Source organism: Thalassophryne amazonica, chromosome 7 (assembly GCF_902500255.1).
Source record: "Thalassophryne amazonica chromosome 7, fThaAma1.1, whole genome shotgun sequence".
Lineage (NCBI taxonomy): Eukaryota > Metazoa > Chordata > Actinopteri > Batrachoidiformes > Batrachoididae > Thalassophryne > Thalassophryne amazonica.
The window spans coordinates 81,838,581-81,852,974 of NC_047109.1; the positions used below are offsets into that span (position 1 = coordinate 81,838,581).

The 14,394-nt window shown below is 40.5% G+C and overlaps 1 protein-coding gene across 3 annotated transcripts in view; it reads left to right on the forward strand.

The window, feature by feature from the left end:
• The window catches only part of LOC117514363 (cingulin), a 70,696-nt gene extending 57,274 nt beyond the window's left edge, over positions 1-13,422 (forward strand). For 2 of the 3 annotated variants that reach the window (XM_034174784.1, XM_034174786.1), the window contains 12 exons: positions 86-112; positions 627-747; positions 858-1,070; positions 1,887-2,108; positions 2,229-2,477; positions 4,154-4,324; positions 4,467-4,628; positions 6,143-6,316; positions 7,581-7,699; positions 8,028-8,136; positions 8,248-8,411; positions 12,259-13,422. In XM_034174784.1, the coding sequence (XP_034030675.1) occupies positions 86-112; positions 627-747; positions 858-1,070; positions 1,887-2,108; positions 2,229-2,477; positions 4,154-4,324; positions 4,467-4,628; positions 6,143-6,316; positions 7,581-7,699; positions 8,028-8,136; positions 8,248-8,411; positions 12,259-12,397 (1,870 nt within the window). In that variant the 3' untranslated portion in view covers positions 12,398-13,422. The remainder of the gene's footprint in view (positions 1-85; positions 113-626; positions 748-857; positions 1,071-1,886; positions 2,109-2,228; positions 2,478-4,153; positions 4,325-4,466; positions 4,629-6,142; positions 6,317-7,580; positions 7,700-8,027; positions 8,137-8,247; positions 8,412-12,258) is intronic. The other variant, XM_034174785.1, reaches the window with a different exon arrangement.
• Positions 13,423-14,394: the final 972 nt, after the last annotated feature.

A 14,394-nucleotide genomic window follows, 5' to 3' on the forward strand; every position in this document is an offset into this window, starting at 1 on the left:
TTTCAAAGGTTGTCTTTGGATCCTCTGACTGCTGATGTGTAAGTCTCTTCTTGTTCACTGCCTCATTGTTTGTCCTCTCTGTCAGAAAACCATCCAGCAGCCCTGAAACACTGAGAGAGTCACTTTCAACTCATTTGTGATTAGAGGCACAGACCTGTAGATGTGGTCGACTGTAGATTTAAAGGCCATCCACACCTGGAACCAGAGTGTGTGATTGGTATAAAGTGCCACATGTCACATGGTCCTCATTCAAATGTGGGCCACAGTGGGATCCTAGACCATGGGGGTTCTGAAAAAAAAAAAATGACACTCCAGAAACGGACTGTGGTGTTAACTTTGTAAAGTTTGAAAAATTGTCTGATTGGTGTGTAAAATGAACAAATATAGAAGAGTGGTGTGGACAGTATGGTATGTCTGTTTAGCAAACGCCTTTTAGAATTATTTTCTGTCAACGTGTCTGCAGTGCGATGACAGGAAATTCTGAATTATTCACAGTTTGACAAAGTAATGATTAATTTACTCGACTGCTTAAAATAAACTGGAAACACCTGCCGTGTTTAATGTTTACAATCTCAACCACTACTGAGCAGATAATTAACCTCTAACTTTGTTTTGCACATTTTCAGTCTGATGCAGGCACGTTTAGAAAAAGAGGAATTTGAAGATGAACTGAAGGAAGTCAAGGAAAGGATGAGCACCATGAAGCAACAGACACCAGACCCCACCCATACACAAACTCTCAATCAGGTACACAGTAATCACACACCCCTACACACTCCAGTGAACAGGCTTCACACGTCTGCTAAAATAACAAAATAGCAGGTTTACCTTTAGATTGTGTATATATTCCTGTTCAGGAGCTACAGCGTTGCCATGCCGATCTCCAAAAGACAAAAACTGACTTGGACAAGCAGAGAACCGAGTTTGACAAGAAGGTCATGGAGATCATTTCCTTAAAAAAGTCTCACCAGAGCCAGGAGGCTGAACTGAAGTATGAGATTGACCGATTAAAGGGCCAGTTACTGGTGGCTAAAGAGGACATGGCTAAGGCACAGGAGAAAAACAAACAGGTTGGTTTAATCATATAGTGAGCATCCAAAAGACTGTTAAATTCTTACATGCTTAATGTTTTGTTGTATTATGTGTGTGCATGCGTGTAGAAAGTGAACGAAAAAGCAGTAGCACTTAGAAAAAAAAATTAACTGAGTGTACATTAGATTTTCTTCTTAAAGCTGCAATGTGCAGGATTTAGGGATATTTATTAGCTAATACAGCGTTTATAACAAATTCATTAATGTATAGTTTAATTGCAACAAAGAAACTGTTTTCATGAGTTCAAAATGAGCCCTTTGTATCTACGCGTACCACCAGGTGTGTAGTGTGGCAAAATGAAAAAGTTGTTGAAGAAAATAGCAGACTCAGTGGTTGCTCTCCTGTACACAATCAAATAGTTGCTAGTGCAGGCTAATAAATTTGAGAACCCTCATTTTTGTGAACTGGAGGATCGTACATATCGATTATCACAAAAGAGGTCAAGGGTGCATAAATCCCTGATGCAGGAAGAACCAAAAACGTGAAGGGAAGCAAAATTGTAATTGGTGACGGTGTAATACACTCTGCAACATCACCACTAGATGACACTAACTCCTACATCCTGTAGCCTTAAATTTGTAATAGAAGCTGATAAAACCTATTATACTCAGATTGTTTAGTTTTTAAGAAAAGTTATGTGTCTCAGCAAGCATGTAAATGACTGATTTTGGTTACAGTGATACTGAGTCAAATGAATGGCTTGGTTTTTAAAAATAATATTAATAATTTGCACAAGAAATATCCTTAATCCAGACAGTAAAGAGATTTTGAAAGTTTTGTTGCACTGTTTCCAGCTTCCAAATCCAAGCATCATCTCAGAGCTGGAGCAGAAGCTCAGCAACGCACAAAGTGAAGCTAACCATCTCAAAGACAAACTTTCATTGGCGGATGAGGATCTGAAGGACAGTAAAGCACATCTTAGCAGAGTTCAGGCTGAATTAAACTCACTCCAAGATGCTCAACGGGAGCAGAAGGAGTCCAACACACGTCTAAGAGAGAAAGTTTCACAGTTGGAGGTGAGCTGTCATCCTTTCATGAATCATAGTGTGTCAGATTGTTTTCTCTGCGGTGTGTTAGATATCGTAAAAACATATTGGGTTTTAATCAGCTGTGGTTAACCTCTGTGACTTCCCTAGGCTCAGCTGCAAACCAGCACCACAGAGAGTTCAGAGGCAGAACTCGCTCTCCACAGTGAGGTCAGAGGTTTGAGATCTGAGCTCGACGAAACCAAGAGAAAAGCCTCCAGACTGAGTCAAGATTACCGTGAGCTCAGTCTGCGTTATGAGGACATGGAGAAAGAAAAGGAGACGCTCAAACAAACAGTCAGCCACTTGGAAGGGACTAAACACCAGCAGGAAAGAGCTGTAGAGAAACTCAACAAAGATGTAAGAGAAGGAGAACCTTTACAGTTGTAAGTAAAAGTTTGGGCACCCCTGATGATTTCCATGATTTTTCCTTACAAATCATTGATTGTTTGGATCAGCAATTTCAGTTAAATGTATAATATAGGAGACAGTGATATTTGGGAAGTGAAATGAATTTTCTAGGATTTACAGAAAGTGTGCAATAATTCTTTAAACAAAATTAGGCAGGTGCATAAATTCGGGCACCCCAACAGAAAAAATACATCAATATTTAGTAGTAGATTTAACAGCCTCTAAACGCTTCCTATAGCTTCCATTGAGAGCCTGGATTCTGGTTGAAGGTATTTTGGACCATTCTTCTTTACAAAACATCTCAGGATTGTTGGTTTCTGAGCATGGACAGCCCGCTTAAAATCACACCACAGATTTTCAATAATATTCAGGTCTGGGGACTGAGATGGCCTTTCCAGAATGTTGTACTTGTTCCTCTGCATGAATGCCTTAGTAGATTTTGAGCAGTGTTTAGGGTTGTTGTGTTGTTGAAAGATCCAGCCCCGGTGCAACTTCAACTTTGTCACTTATTCATTAATATTGTTATCAAGAATCTGCTGATATTTACTCGAATCCATGTGACCCTCAACTTTAACAAGATTCCCAGTATCTGCACTGGCCACACAGCCACACAGCATGATGGAACCACCTCCAAATTTTACTGTAGGTAGCAAGTGTTTTTCTTGGAATGCTGTGTTCTATTTCAGCCATGCATGCCGCCCTTTATGTCCAAATAACTCAGTTTAAAACTCAGTTATGTGCTTTAGCATACCTCAAGAAACTCTGTTTGTGGTGTGTACACAGAATAAGCTTCCTCTGCATTACAGCATCATACAGCATTTCTTTGTACAAAGTGCGCTGTATAGTTGAACGATGCACAGAGACACTATATGCAGCAAGATCATATTGTAGGTCTTTGGAGCAAGTCTGTGGGTTGACTATGACTGTTCTCACCATCCTTCGCTTCAGCTTATCTAAGATTTTTCTTGGCCTGCCACTTCGGCCTTAACTAGTACTGTGCCTGCGGTCTTTCATTTCCTCACTATGTTCCTCACAGTGGAAACTGACAGCTGAAATCTCTTAGACAGCTTTTTGTATCCTTCCCCTAAACCATGATGTTGAACAATCTTTGTGTTCAGGTTATTTGAGAGTTGTTTAGAGGCTCCCATGTTGCCACTCATTAGAAGAGATGCAAAGAGGAGAAACATTTGCAAATGGCCACCTTAAATACCCTTTCTCATGATTGGTTTCACCTGTGTAAGGAGGTCAAGGGTCAGTAAGCTTACCAAACCAATTTTGTGTTCCAGTAATTAGTGCTAAATGTATTCAAATCAATAAAATGATAAGGGTGCCCAAATTTATGCACCTGCCCAATTGTGTTTAAATAATTATTGCACACTTTCTGTAAATACTGGAAACTTCACTTCTCAAATATCCATGTGTTCATCTGCTATATTTAACTGAAATCTTATCTTCTTATCCAGACAATCAATGATTTATAAAGGAAAATCATGAAAATTATCAGGGGTGCCCAAACTTTTACATACAGCTGTATATCAGTTTGCTGTGACTGTGCAGCCTGGAGCAACTCAACTGCTTGTAACCTGATAGAAATGTTTAATCTTGTGATTTTTGTCACCTGTCAGTATGAGTCTCTGGTCGTGTCCTCCAAAGAGGAGGTGCAGGCTCTCAAGGTTCAGATGGAGGAGCAGAGAGAGCGAGCGCGCAAGGAAATGCAGGCGGTGCAACGGCACGGAAACGACACACAGGCTGAAATGGAAAGAAATCGTATCAATCTCCTCAGATTGGAGGAAGAAGTGCGTCTTCTGAGTGTTCTCACATTACTGTTACGAAATGCACAACTGCTGATGTTACGCACACTTTTTTTTCATGTATTGAGATTGATTTTTCACCATAATATACCATGATTTTTTCTAAACTTCCCTTGTGTCCAAGTAGATCTCACGTCAGAAGAAGGAGTTGTTACTCATTTGTGAGGAGAGAGACAATCATCAGCTGGATAAAGAGCTTCTGTCTAACAGACTGCGACACCTAGATGGAGAGATGGAGGCCAGCAAAAACAGCCTAAATGAAAAAGTCCGGGAGATTCGCAGCCTGGAGGTATTATTTCTTCCTCTGTCCACCTTCTCATTTGGAAGAATAAACAGTGACCAGCTGTCAGCTTTATAATAATAATAATGACTTGGATTTATAAAGTGCCTTATTATTGCTAAGATACCCAAAGCGCTTACAAGTTGCATTATTCATTCACTTGCACAATTACACAATGGCAGTGGTAAGCTACTAGTGCAGCCACAGCTGCCGTAGGTAAGACTGATGGAAGCATGGCTGCCATTCTGTGCCTACGGTCCCTCTGACCACCACCTTTATTCACACACATTCTAAAGATAAGCATGTTTTTGATTGTGGGAGGAAACCAGAGTGCATTAACGCCAAAGTTCTCAATCTTTATCTCATCAGACCAGAGAATTTTGTTTCTCATGGTCTGAGAGTCCTTCAGGTACCTTTTGGCAAACTCCAGGTGGACTGCCATGTGCCTCTTACTAAGGAGTGGCTTCGGTCTGGCCACTACCATACAGGCCTGATTGGTGGATTGCCGTAGAGATGGTTGTCCTTCTGGAAGGTTCTCCTCTCTCCACAGAGGAATACTGGAGCTCTGACAGAGTGACCATTGGGCTCCTGCTCACCTCCATGACTAAGGCCCTTCTCCCCTGACCACTCAATTTAGATGTGCAGCCAGCTCTAGGAAGAGTCCTGGTGGATCCGAACTTCTTCCGTTTACAGATGATGGAGGCCACTGTGCTCATTGGGACCTTCAAAACGTTCTGTACCCTTCCCCAGATTTGTGCCTTAAGACAATCCTGTCTCTGAGGTTTTGACTTCATGCTTGTTGCTCTGACATGTACTGTCAACTGTGGGACCATGTAGACAGGCGTGTGCCTTTAGAAATCAGGTCCAGTCAGCTGAATTTACCCCAGGTGGACTCCAATTAAATAGTAACATCTCAAGGATGATCAGTGGAAAGAGGATGCACCTGAGCTCAATTTTGAGCTTCATGGCAAAGGCTGTGAATAGTTTTGTTAGTTTGAATAAATTAGCAAAAAAATTCCCCCAAAAAATTACTTGACATTGTCATTTTGTGGTATTGTGTGTAGAATTTTGAGGAAAAAATTTATTTCATCCACTTTGGAATAAGGCTGTAACATAATAAAATGTGGAAGAAGTGAAGCGCTGTGAATACTTTCTGGATGCGCTTTAATAAAGATGTACTGTTACTGATGTATAACATATGCAAGCAACTAGTATGGCAGAGTGTGGGGTATCATTTTTGTGAGCTTCATCACAGATCTCCAGTGTTTTTTATGCAGGCATTCTTTTGTCTGATGCACAATTTACATACAGTATATTATTTTACAAAGTGTTGCAGCACGTCTGAAAAACAGAGGTCGTATGCTTCTTAAAGAAGTGCATAACAGTAAATCCTTGTGTTCACATCTGAGATTGGCTCCATGATGGTTGTCACCACATGCTGATCCCGTGCACAGTCTGAATCATCAGCACAGATTCTGATCTTTTAGCACCTGTTTAAATGGGCCGTCTGTTGTCTCGCTCAGGACAAGCTAAAGCGTATGGAGGTGGAGCTGGAAGAGGAGAAGAGCAGTGTGGAGATGCTGACAGACAGAGTGGCCAGGAGCAGAGACCAGATCGACCAACTCCGCTCTGAGCTCATGCAAGAGAGGTCATCCAAACAGGACCTGGAGCTGGACAAGAACGCCATGGAGAGACATGTATGTAGAAAATCACTGAGCTCTTTTGTCTGTCAAAACTTAGGCCTTTTCCACACAGATACAAAACAGTCTTTGTTTTCAAATAGTGTTCCATAAACACAGCAGCGTTTCAAGATTTATCTGCGTCTACACTAATACGCTCAAATTGGCCAAAAAAGCTATAGTACATAAATATGCCAGGCTTGTAAGTGAGGCTGTATGTTGTGTGAGTGGCATGCATGTGTGTGTTTTTCCATCATTCACTGGACTTTCTACAGCTGGAAAACAGCGAGAGACTGAGATAAGCTACCAGCTGAAACAGAGCTAAATGTTAAATAATTAATTGTCCACACTTCAGTTTGGATCTGTCTCGTGTGCACGCACATTTCTCCCTCATTCAAGTAGTCGACGTCAAATCAGCAGAAAAATGACCATTGGATAATGAGCACCTTTCAGTGGACTTTCTATGGCTGGAAAACAACACAACCATGAAAAATACAAACAGAAAGTCACACAACTGCTGTCTGATTCAGAAAACTCAGTTTTGTCCTGGAGTGCCACACAAAAAACTTGTATTATACAAAGTCCGGAGCACCACACAGAAGAAAAACATGGATTTTATTAAGATCACTGCACCACATGGAAACAGAAAAAAGAAAACTGATGGTGAGTCCACATAAACGTTAATGTACTTATTAATATATTAACACGTTCCATGTGAGGTGTGCAGGTCCTTCAGGCTCACGGCAGTTCATGCACACAATAAATCCAGACTGAATGCACTGTTCAGAAATGTGTGAAAAAGGATTCATTTAATATGGTTTTGTCTGCTGTGATGACAGCTTGTTAGTTGATGCTACAGGTTGTTGTCTGAACAGAAATCGGGATGCAGATTACTTCACCACAGCTTTCTGCTGGCTGCAAAAAAAAAAAAAAAAAAAAATGCATTTAATGATCCACCAAGGAAAAAAAAAAGTACTTACACCATTAACAACAACATCAAGTGATTATGAGCCGCTGTGGTTAGACAGGTGGTGCTGTGACGTAATGGATTCAGAAACAGATTCAAATCCAGCATTTTCAGATTGACTCACTCTAAGACTCATTTTCAAATACTGTCATTTTTGGCTGCCCAAAACAGCGTTTTACTTGTGGATAAAATGTCAAACGATACAAAACTTATGCAGATACACTTAAATCTGTTTCCGTGTGGACAGGGCCTTTTCACTGTTTTGCCCACTCTTGAGGTCCTCATTTGATTTCTTTGTCATATCTGTCATCGCAGCTGAAGGAGCTGAGGAGTCGTGTGGCTGATATGGAGGGCCAGTCCCGCTCCTCAGCAGGAGTCTCTCAGCTGGAGAGCAAAATCCAGGAGCTAGAGGAACGTTTGAGGAGTGAGGAAAGGTACTGTGCAACAAAAACATAATGCATCACTTTGAGGGAATCGGCTGACTCGTTCAAATGGTTCTAAATAAATTGCTTTAAAATTTGGTGCGTGGATATTGTTGAAGTGGGATACTGGATTTCTTGCAGAGACATTTGTCTTGTGAGTTTAGTCACAAAAGTAGACTGTTTCTCTTAATCTTTTAAAAGGGGGGAAAAGAAAAAGTAATGGTCGGAGTAATAGATCTGGGTGTTAATGTGACAGCTGTGTGTAGCAGAAGGTAGAAGTCACTGGGAGGGAAATTCTCACTATTCATGTCTTTCATGCTTATTTTATGCATTTTCAAAGAGAGAAGAATTCCATGTTGGCCTCACAGCGTCGGTTGGAGAGGAAACTAAAAGAACTTAACATTACACTGGATGAGGAGAGACTGCAGCACACTGAGCAGAGAGACCAGGTACACACATCAACAGCTGCGTGTCAGCGTTTGACGTCACTCTGAAAGTTGAGGTCTGGTGTGTGCACATGCATCTGCAGCTGTACTTCACTGACCCCTCTTGTGTCGTAGCTTGCCCTGAGAGTGAAAGCTCTAAAACGGCAGGTGGATGAAGGGGAGACTGAGCTGGAACGGCTGGACGGACTGAGACGGAAGGCTCAGAGAGACATGGAAGAACAGATGGAGATGAAAGAGAGTTTGCAGACCAGAGTAGCAACGCTGGAGACGGAGCTCAAGTAACTATTTTCCTTACATTCTTTATCCTGTTTCATGCTCATTCTATGGACTTTGGCCAATAGGGACACCAGCAGCTCCTGGCAACCAGTCACTTGTGAGGAAAAGACACTGACACATTGAGAAAATTGCCCAGAAAAATTAGTTACCGCTGAAATACTAGTGAACCCATATTACTATTTAGTTTAGTTTTTCCAGAGTACAGACTTTTCACTTTCATTAAACACTTGAATGTGACGGGAAACTGGAGCAGCCCTCAGTTGGAGTGCGTACCTGCATCACATGCCAAGAGTCTATCTATACATAGGGCTGTCACGATTAGGAATTTCTGGAGACGATTGTCAGGCAAATAATTGCGATTGACGATTATATTGTCTATTTTTTCTTTTTTCCCTTCTTTATATTCTACTATCGTAGTATGATTACACAACTCTGGAAGAACGTTTGGCTTTTGTGAGTGGAGAAACTGGGAATAGTGCAACATTTTTATTTTTATCTTCATTTTACATACAGTCCCAACTTTTTATGACTTGTGGTTGTTTCTGTTGAATTTCTGAAATTACAGAACTGCTATAAAGAAAAGTGAACATTTTATTGTGTTTTAAAACTTTGTGGAGCAAACACCAAACTCTTATAAAGAAGGAAAACACCTGGACATGTCCAGGAAAACTGATATAAACTTAACAGAACAATGCAGGCTGATTACACTCCCCATGTTTTGTTTTTTTTTGTATAAATACATCAGAATACAATAAGAGGCAACTCACTTTGAAGTAATTAAAACATATACCTACAGCTTAATAACTTTGGAAAAACAACAGAAATCAGCATCTTGTATTTTTATTCTGACTCCAGTTCATTTTAAATCAAATCAAATCAATTTTATTTATATAGCGCCAAATCACAACAAACAGTTGCCCCAAGGCGCTTTTTAGCATTTTAGTGTGATGAAGTCATCCTTTTTTTCTCATCAGTCACGTTTTGTGCTTGAACACTATATTAAGCTCAAGATTGAACAAATACATACCTTTGGAAAATAAACAGCTGTTAAAGTTCAGCTTTTTGTGATCTGTGCCACTACACAGCTTCCCCACAGCAGGGTTTTTTTTTAAACCCGTGTGTGTAATTTTTGCTCAGTTCATTTATATATTCTCATTTTTTAAGGATGTTTTAAGGATATTTGACCGTTTATTTCATCTCGTGATCTCATAAATTCAGTATACGACGCGCACATGGTGTGAACAGGATGGTGCCACCAGGACCACACATGTAGAGAAAGTACAGAGTAAAGGCAGCCCCAAGGTTTTTTTTTTTTTTACATGTTCACTTGGGTTAAAATCCTCTCTCTCTAGCATCTCGTGCCTCCGTTCAGGAATCTCACTCCCTCACCTGCTCCCTCCCTCGCAGTCCGTAGCGAGTTGACTCCGCGCACACACACACACTACCCATTTTAAATGGCTTTGAATAAGACGGCCACTGTTTTAATCGGCCGTCTTATTCAAAATTTGAACGTCCAAATGACGGCAGGACGGCTGCCTAAAACTATGAATTGAGAGGAAAAACAAAGACTTAAATAAAATAAATGACTCGTCAACTACTAAATTAGTTGTTATTGATTTCAATCGTCAACGTAGTCGTGACTATTCGACTAGTCGTGGCAGCCCTACTTAAAACCGAAATGCATCCACAGCGGTGCTGTGGTACGTGGCTTTGGAACCAGAACATCCTCACGCTCCGTGTTATCCGAGCCTCGCTAACCATCCGACCAAGACGAAAGGAAACAGAGTGAGTGAGGCAGCGAGGCTGCGTGTGGCTGCTGCTGCAGCACGATGACGTCAGATTCTGAGTCGTTTCATGCAACTTTGTGGTTAAAATAAGTAATTCACAGTAATCGCAGTTATGAAAAATATTCGCGAATATGAAAAATAATTCCGATTGGCAAATATTGTAATAATTGTGACTGCCCTATCTATACACAGGAATTTTTTTAACTTGCTTATATTTGAATAATCACTTATTTAAAACTGACAAGTCTTTCATTTGATGTCTGTTTTTTGAATATTTTTCCATTTTGCTGAAGTGATCAAAATGCTTATGAAGGGGATGTTTAACTCTGACTCACATTTCTGTTATCACCAGATTCTCCTTATCAAAAGACAATTTTATGAAAAATTTCACATTACTTTTCGGTAGGGATGTGAATCGTACAACAACTCACGATTCAATTCGATTCCGATTCTTGGGGTGATGATTCGATTCAGAATCGATTTTCAATTCAAACAGCTCTGAGAAATAGTTATATTACTTTAAAAATGTTTATGTTTAAGAAAATGCAGCTTTACAAGGTTAATCAAGTGATTCTAGATGTAAATTTACTTATCTGCTTTGCTCGTTCAGAGTTGGCTGGCAGTTTAGCGAAGCGCTGGTCAGTCGTCGGCAGATACCACTGCTCCGCTCCTTTTAGCTCCGGGTCATAGCGTAGCATGTGGGCTTGTGGAGTTGTAGTGTTTCCGAAGTATTTGACTTTCATTTTGCAGATTTTGCACACTGCAAAAGTCATGTCAAGCTCCTTCTTACGCAGCAAATAATAACATCCAAAATGCGCCCAAACATTTGCCTTCAGCAAAGACGGTGCTGGCTAAATCAGCTCTTTGTCCGCCATGCTAAGCTACAGCTCACGAATGTTTGAAGCACGCCGGACCCTCCCCTCGCAGGGACGCTGTACTACGGAAGCCGTTGCCTGACAAACAGTACACGCAGCGAATAAGTAAGAAAATGTTAAAAAAATGCTTTTTAAAAATAAATTCTTGGACATTTTGGATCGATTCAGAATCATAATAAATAAGAATCGCGATTTGGACGTGAATCGATTTTTTTTTTTTTTCTGGCACCCCTACTTTTTGGTAATATTACTAGTAGAGAAGCCAATAAATGCTAATTAACTCGGAAAAACTCCAATTAGATCAGGGGTGGGCAGGTTCGGTCCTCGAGAGCCACCTTCCAGACACTCTTAGTTGTCTCCCTGCTCCAACACACCTGAATCCAATGAAAGGCTCATTAAAAATCTGCTAACGAGTCTTTCATTGGGTTCAGGTGTATTATTATTTATTTTGTCTAAACAAGGAGGAGTTGCGTCAGCTGCAGTTAGTACAGAACTCTGCAGTGAGAATTCTGACACAAGCTAACAGGAGGACTCATATTTCCCTAATTTTAAAGGAGCTTCATTGGCTGCCAGTGTCCTTCAAGATCAATTTTAAAATTTTGGTTTTAACCTTTAGAGCTCTACATGGCCAGGCGCCTCCCTATATCTGTGACCTCATCCAGCCTTATGCCCCTGCCAGGGCATTGAGGTCTGTGGACCAAATTTTGTTGATGGTTCCTTGCACCCGTTTTGCAACCAGAGGAGAGCGATCCTTCCAGGCTGTTGGAATGGTCTCCCGCTCTCTCTGCGCTCACTGGACTCTGTCAACACTTTTAAAAGCCAACTTAAGACTTTCTTTTTTACACAAGCTTTTGCTTAGCTTTTGGGCTGCTTTGCTATCCTATGTTATGTTTTTAAATGTCTCGGCCATTGTCTGATGTATTGTGTGGTGTACTGTGCTTTTATGTTGTGAAGCACCTTGTGGCTCTTGTCTGTGAAAGGTGCTATATAAATAAAATTTACTTACTTACTTACTTATTGGAGCAGGGAGACAACTAAGAGTGTCAGGAAGGTGGCTCTCGAGGACCGAACTTGGCCACCCCTGAATTAGATTCAGTAAGCTGATTGTGTTCTCTTGTCTTGCCAGTAGAAGGCGCACTATGACAAGTAACTGTTGACAGTTTCTGTTTAACAATTGTGTGTCACAGAAGGAAAACTCAGGCAACCATCCGGCCCACTTTGGATTCATCAGCCCTCAGCTCGGAGGAAGAGGATGATGGCCTGTACGATCCTTCCACCATCACCGCCATCCTCACCGAAAGCAACCTCCAGACCAGCTCCTGTTAAAACAGCACTCCAGGGCCGAAGGTGCATAAACGGGGCGGTGGTGAGGGACATAAGTGAACAGCTTGGTAAACTGACAGGAAAGTCGAAAGGCAGAGAGGTGTACACTACATACAATGAGGTGTGAGGTCTTGGGACTTAAACTGCGTGTTGTTGTCGTTAATGAGGGCGTCAGTTTCTACATATCACACTGAATGGAAGGAAACTAAACTCTGCTGGCATGTCAGGGTGGTTTCCTTCACAGTACAATGTACAGGCATACACTGTGGTATTTTTGGAAGGGTCCCAATCCTAGCATGCACGAAGCAAAATACCCAAACATTCACAGCTGCACCAAACACATGACCATAAAAGAGAAAAACAGAAGCACAGGGACAAAAGAGCATACAAACAGAGAAGGGGCATGAGAGGTCTGTTTTTTGTTGTTTTTAAGCTTATATGCACTTAATCTGAGATCATAGTGAATTGTAAATTTAGAATGAACTTTGCCGCACTTTTCATATAACACATGCAGTTCAGACTGCTTTATATTTAGCCTTTTAAAACCTTCACTGCAGCAGTTGAAACAGTAATTGAAATTAAAATCCATTAAAATCTTTTGAAAGAAAAGAAAATACAGTGGACAGTAATAAAAATGAGCAAATGTTGATAAGTCATTAACAAAAGGGAAAATCTCCCAAAAAGAATGCCAGAATTGCTCTTACTTTTTGAGATGTATTGTACAGTCACAGACCGACAGGAGTGATATTTTTTCACTCAACAACAATAATAATAATAATAATAAATGCTCCAGTGTAGACACGTTACCTGCTGAGCAGCTATTTGCACTGATTGTACAAATATGTAATAAATCTTACTGATCACCTCCGACTACATGCTGACTGAGTGATTTGAGGTTAGAAAGAAGCTACAATCAAGATAATACTGTAATCTTTATGTAATTATTCCTCAGATCTTTTGAGCTTCTCCAAATATTCTGTTTTAAATTATTGTATTTTTTTAAGGAGTTGATGGTTATTGTTGTTTGTCCATAAAGAATAAATATCATTTATTATATGGCTGTGATGCTACGTGTGCTCTGATTGGCTGATTACCAGTCTGATATGACAATCGTTGCATCACGTATTTTCTTTACAAACCTGGAAGCTAAAAACAAGATTAGAAAAAGCAAGTCGGACATGAACGTACTCCATAAATATCTCAACGACATCAGAAAAAACTCAGATTGAAAGCTTACCAGCTAACTACCGGACCATCTCTTAGCAAGTTCTTCATGGAAGTGAAGAAAGCGAACGAGCCCAACATCATCAGCAGCATATTCAGGTGATACTGTAAGTTTGCGTGTTTATGTATAACAGCCATAGATTATTAACCTCGCTTGCTCGGTCTGTACGGGATATCAGACCTCAGTGTTTTTCAAACTGACACCTCAGTCTGATATTTCTCCGTACAGACCTCTCACTCGGTTAATAATCCTTTATTATTTGCCCCAGAATAGTTTAGGAGAAAGATTTGGTCTGCAATTGATGATAGTATGCATTTGCATACTATAGTATGCAGAAAATCCAGATTAGTTTTAACTTTGTTCCACCTCAGTTTTTTTTTTTTTTTTTGTAATTGTTTCCTTAAAAAGATGCAGCATCACAGATTTGAGTTGTACTTTGTAACTCTGGATAGAGTTGGAGGAGCTCATTAAAAAACATGACCATTCAAAACAATCTCACATATAAAAGGAAAGTAAAATAAAGGCCAAAATAATTTCCCATCTGTGAATCAAGTAATGATGCCTTTAAATTGTTCATGCATTTTAAAGTGTGAGCATTCAACGTTCAACGCCTCTGCCAAACGAACAGTCTAGAGGTCTTCAGGTGTTCCCTTAAGTCAGGGGTGGCCAAGTTCGGTCATCGAGAGCCACATTCCTGACACTCTTAGTTGTCTTCCTGCTCCAACACACCTGAATCCAATGAAGTCTTTCATTGGATTCAGGTGTGTTGGAGCAG